The 6,000-nt window shown below is 37.3% G+C and overlaps 1 protein-coding gene across 1 annotated transcript in view; it reads left to right on the top strand.

The window, feature by feature from the left end:
• Window positions 1-3,199, top strand: part of PAPSS1 (3'-phosphoadenosine 5'-phosphosulfate synthase 1) — a 44,252-nt gene extending 41,053 nt beyond the window's left edge. Inside the window, exon 12 of the mRNA XM_035551908.2 lies at window positions 2,491-3,199. Coding sequence (XP_035407801.1) covers window positions 2,491-2,629 — 139 coding nt within the window. The 3' untranslated portion in view covers window positions 2,630-3,199. The remainder of the gene's footprint in view (window positions 1-2,490) is intronic.
• Window positions 3,200-6,000: the final 2,801 nt, after the last annotated feature.

Below are 6,000 nucleotides of genomic sequence, written 5' to 3' on the forward strand. Positions count from 1 at the left end.
TATTGGACTCTTCATTTTGTTTTCTTTTGTTAAGAAGTAAGTTACTCATAGTTATGTTTTGTTTCAAAGTGCTTGTGTTTCATATCACACTACAGCATTTCTACATAGTAGACATAGCACTTTCTGATACTCAAGAGATTTATTTTTGCCATTGGTGAAGGCAGTATTTAGGTGTTATTTATCTTAATAACACCTAAATACTGTGGAAATTAAGCTGGAAGCTTGAACAGAAAATTGAAAAGGAAGGAATTTACAAAAAAAAGGCAAAAATTACTGGACCATTTCAATGGACAGTGTATATTGCCAAAGCTCCATGTGAGTCAGCTTAGGGATTACTAATTTTTAAAATTTTTAAAAGTAAATCCTATTTAACAGAAGTTTGGGAAGGTATCACTTAGTACTTCGGTACTTTAGAAATGATTGAAAATGACTACTTAAGAAATATTTTTATATACTGAATGTAGTATGTTTCTTAAATGACCCTTATTAATGTTTTTCTGTCCTTTTTCTAAGGCTTATCTAGATTTTCGTAGTGGATTTTTCTTTTTTGGGTGGTTCTCTATCTCTGATTCTTACAGCTGCTTCTTGCACAGCCACAACTAGGGATGAGAGGAAGCTGAAGGAAATGGGGTTCTTATTGAAGCAAACTTCTATGGTGCATGTAAATTTATTGCCTTGGTACCGTTATTTCACTTGTGGGCCATGGAGGAATTTGAGTCTTTCTGAAATCTTAACAGGCAAGGAGGGAATAAAACAGACAATGTATGTTTGGAGTTTGGTGTTGTAGAAAACATGGAGAAACTTTATAGCACTTGCTTTACTCTTATCTTCCCAGTCATCCGAAGACTTAATTTTTTTTTCTAGAATATTAACCAGGCTTCTCATTTCACCACATAGATTTTGTAGAAATAGTTCTTAAAGAACTCAAGTTACCTTCGAGCAGTGTTAGTGAGCATTGGGCATCTCCGTACCAAGGAACAAAATTTACAGGTTCTTAATGGTGGTGACATTATTCTTTCTCTGATGGGCTTGCATCAGCTTAAAGTTTTCATTTTTGTGTAATTTATATTTTGCAAAATTGAAGCACAGTAGGGTTTTTTGCCTTGTTGTTGAACTTCAAGAACCTAATTCAGAGATTGCTCTCTGAATTAAGAGCAATAAGAAAAGAGCACGTATGGCATTGCTGCTGTGTAGATGCATACAATCCAAATCAAAAAGTTATGGGGTTAGTGGTTTTGTGAAAGGGAACTGTGGAATGCTTTCTGCATCTTGCTAACTTCCATACCCTACTGAGCATAGCTCAGCACTTAGAGCCAAGTTCTGCCCTCTGATGCACACACTTGGCTCTTGTTTCTGTCTAAGGCATGTGCATCTGAGATCAATACTTGGCTTTTATTTCAAACAGACAAGTAAAGAATGAGTAATGGATACATGTTGCAAATTGAACAAATGGCGTAAGTAAAATTGCCATATTTAATTTAAGAATAAATCATTTTTCTTTGGAACACTTGGTAGAATTGTGGCATTCTTGTCTTGGTTTTCCTGTTTCACTGTTGTGAGGAGTAGGAGTTGAACTTGACTGGAACTTTTGCTGCTTATCACCACTTACCTGAGAAGTTGATTTTAATTTAGATTGTCATGTTAATGATGATCAGTAATCCTGATCTGGGTTCATTTGTAAATCTGTCCAGATCAATTCTGTGTGTTTTTTTTTTTTTAGGAAAAACATCTTTATGGAAAGGTATTTTTATTATGCTTCCAGTTGAGGTTATGCTTTTTTCTTTATTTGAACTGTACGTGCCACGAGTACTCAAATGCACATATATATGTGTGTATATATATATGTATATGTATATGTAAATGCATGCAGAGTGGCTTGCAGTGGCCCAACTGCAAAAGCTATGGAGCCTGCCTCCAAGGCTTTTACTTTTTGTTCTGCAAATTGTCCTTCATTATGAGATTTTCTGCCATGTTGTTCTTCCATTCTCTAGTGCACTGAAATGATCTTCTTTAACCAGTACTGCAACGACTACCTTCTACCAGCATGTGGTGCTGGACTGCTGCTGGGGCAGAGAGGATGAGGGTACAGAATAGGATGGCTGCTGTTGTTGACAGAGAACTGAGACAGGAGGTGGAGGAGAGAGTTGTCTCTCAGCAGAGTTAATCATAGAGAGAGAAAGCCAGGCTAGATGAAGGCACAGACTCTATTCAACTCCCAGAAGATGAGTTGGACCAAGCTGCTAAACCTCAGGAGTTACCTAAGCTCTGTGTTGTAGAGGGTGCGTAAAGATGTACTGGCATTGATGGACAAATGTCTGGAAATAACGGTTATTATCAGATTATACTTCCAAGAAGAACTTTCATTAAATTATCAAAAAAGCAGAAGAATTGTGGGCAACCTTGCATTCTTTTTAAATATTTCTTTTTTTTTTTTCCTCCCCTACCTGTTCCTCTCCCTCTCTCCCCTAACTCCCATCCCTATCCTCTCAGCCACGAAGACTTTGATTTTATATCAGGGACCCGCATGCGCAAGCTGGCTCGAGAAGGACAAAACCCACCGGAAGGCTTCATGGCTCCTAAGGCTTGGACTGTGCTGACAGAATACTACAAATCCTTGGAGAAGGCTTAGGCCTCTTATGTACCGCAGATCAACGTTTGACGCCTGATTTATTTACGAGAAGGGGACCACACAGTCACCGTTCATGTTGCTTTGTTGTGGTGTCGGTCAGGAAGTTCTTCTCTGAAAACAGACTCTTTCTCCCTAACTTAGCATCGTTCTTTGCCTGTCCTTATGGGTTCTATTATGTCCTGGCACCTAACTAGCTGCTGGTTTTAATGTCTTCTCTTTTATTACAGTTAATATTCTTGCAGTAGGATTTTTAATTCTTGTCTTTTTTTAATATATTTTATTGCCTCTGTCCTATGAATTCTGCAGCTGTTAAATAGATGCAGCTTTTTTCATGTTATTTAAACTGCTGGATATTTTCTGTTTTTAGTAGTTTGTAGGAGAAAATGTAATAATTAGACCCTTAACTATGGATAGGTGCTCAAGAAATGGAAAAAGTAACAGTTTTAAAATTACTGTAAAAGTGTACTCTGTTATTCTCCAGAAGCTTTTAACATTAATTTTTCAGTATTTGTATTTAAAAAGCAGAGTTCTTTATGCAGCATAATTAAACCTTTTTGCTTTCTTTGTTTAGTTTTGGAGTTCATTGAGTTATCCAATAGTTTCCTTCTGCTGTGGACCTGTAAAGATGACCAAGTAATGAGTAAAAAGAAAAATGCTTTGCTCTTTTAATTGATAACTAATCCATATTTTTTTTATGTGCTTGTTGCCTTAGGTGTCAATAGGGAATGTTTTATCCCATTTGATTTCACTTGCCAGTGTTTGGTTCCAGATACAGTCATTCATCTTACTTCAACTTAAAGAAAAAACAAACAAACAAAAATTATGGCACACTGACCTTGAATTCATGTTTAAGAATTATCCCAAGAAAAACCGAAGTCTTTAGATCTTTGCAGTTCCTGTGGTAGAAATGCTTAGTCCTGAAGGTTAAGTATCTGTTTTTCAACATCTCCAACGGCAACATCAGGGTAATCTCATTGTCTTCCTTGACAGACAAGGCATATTTGCTTCTACTAGGATTCCTCAAAAATCCTGAAGGTGGTTAATTCAGTATGTGAAACATTAACTGCTGAAGAAGAACATGAAAAATAAAAAGTAAAATACTTCTCTAAGTACACAGCAATACTGATCTGTTGGGATCTTTTCAAGTATTTGCAGGTAATCAGTGGAACAGTCATAACTGTTCTTAGCCTGTTCACTAGGAACTTCCCATATCCTTCTCATAGAAACTTATTTTTCTGTTGTTAAGAGGTGTACAAAGGACAAAACAGGTCAAAATATTTTTCAGAATGAGGAAACTGGCCTGCTACAGAGTCTGGATGAGGCATGTTCATCTAGATTTTTTTTGGATGGTGGGAGGCTGTGATGAAGGGACCTGTATAATGAATGGGGCGAATACTGCTTGCAGTCTTTGTTTACTTGTTCACAATAATGTTTAAGACAAATGCTTTGAGAATGACTTCCTTCTCTTTTCCTACTCTATTTGAAGAGACACAGAGTAACTTTTACTGGGATTTATATGTCTGTAAGAGGCAAGAAAGTAAGATGGAGTTGTGAAAAGACAAGAGGCATGTTCACCAGTGAACCATGGCAATTGAAACTGTTTTGGTAGTGTAAAGCTTACTCCTCTAGAATCGCTGAACAGATTTTCTTCAAATTTGGTTTTGTTTTTAGATTGCATCAATATACAGGACATGCAGAATCCAGAAGCAGAAGTCAGTTCCTCTCTGTGCAGGTGTACATGCAAAATTTCAACTTAACTGTGAAGGTGGACAAGAATTATCAGCTGGTCAGAAGTGATTTGCTGTTGAAAGTTGGAGTTGAGACTCTTTGCTGTCAGGTTTGATTCTTAAAGTAATTAAGATGAAAGATACAAAAAATATTTTGGCAGAATGGCAAACATGGGTGGAAGTGTGCAGAAGTAGATCTTTTATAAGTGCTGCTTGTGCTATATGAAGTCTGGACAATATGTGGAGTGGTAAGTGTGAATGTTGAGTCATTCTGTAAAGTTAATTTAGAAGCAGGAATGTCTGCAAACAAATTAATACAGTGATAAAAAGCAGATCTAGTTTTCATACTTAACTCTTTTGATGCTGAGGCTCTGTTGTTATAGTGCTTCTAGAAAGCATTCCTTACAATGCTTGGTATTAAAGAAGCCTTCAGGTTTATTCTAACTCATTATTTATTCTAAAGCAACAGCTACAGCGTTCGCAGGGGAATTTCCTGACAAAGAACGAGAGCATCTGGTCAGTTTGTGGGCAGAATGTGCTCTGTACAACAGCAGTTTTCCCATATCATGAATGTTTTCATTGTAGAATTCTAATTTTTCCTCTCCTGTTAGTGTCTTCTGTAAGGAAGTTGTATTTTACACGAAAAAGCTACTCCAGAAATGATTCCAAAATGTTCCCCTTCCCTCCCACTTTCTGCCTCTGCATTGGTATGCATTACAAGTGGTTCTTTACCTGCTGCTCTCACACAGGATAATTTATGGGTATTATCCATTGCTTTTTATATGGTCCCAGGATGATTGCTCACTTCTAACTGATCATTTTGATGTATTGGGCGTGTGAGATACGAAAGCAATAACACCCATCCATATGGCTGATGCAAGGAGGACAGTCTGGACCCAGTTTTCCAAAATAGATGGATTAATGAGGTAGTTGGAGATTACCAAACCCTAATCCTTGGAGTTAAATAAATGCTAGAAAATTACTACCTTTCCTAGGTGAACTGATGAATTCCAGATGTTTTTGATTCCTGCAGTACATATGAGCAACTTGAGAAAAAGGCAAAAATATTCTTTTTTTTTGTAAAGAACCACACTGCTGAGAATTCTGTTTTCCTATGTGAGATCTCATATGCCTGTGTTCGACTAACGTGAATACTTGGGATGACTTTTCAAGTAAGGATCTGAGGGTCACAATGGAAAATACTGGATATCTGCTAAGGGTGCTGACTTTTACCTGATTTTGTTCCTTTCAGTAGGGGATCTAAACGCTAACAACTCAGTAATGCATTAGACACACAAAATGGAACGTGTAGAATAGGTCACAATTTTTTTTAGACACAGTTTGGAGATAAGCAAGCTTCTACATCTGGAATAATTCAGTAGAAGTCTGCAGGGGGAGGATATGAATGGATGTCTTGGCGTGGTGGTGGTGGAAATAGAACAGGGCTACTGTGGACTGTGTAGACGGTACTGTAAGTGGCTTGAGTTTGGACCTCCTTTGCATTTTGTATTTCCTTAATTTCAAGAAGTTCCACATGTGGGTCACACAGAGAGTTAAACTTACTGCCTTCCCATGCTACAAAAGCAATAAAAAATACTTCGGGCATCCTGACAAAATGCTAACAAAGTAATCCAGATGCTTTCC

Source organism: Cygnus atratus, chromosome 4 (assembly GCF_013377495.2).
Source record: "Cygnus atratus isolate AKBS03 ecotype Queensland, Australia chromosome 4, CAtr_DNAZoo_HiC_assembly, whole genome shotgun sequence".
Classification (NCBI taxonomy): domain Eukaryota; kingdom Metazoa; phylum Chordata; class Aves; order Anseriformes; family Anatidae; genus Cygnus; species Cygnus atratus.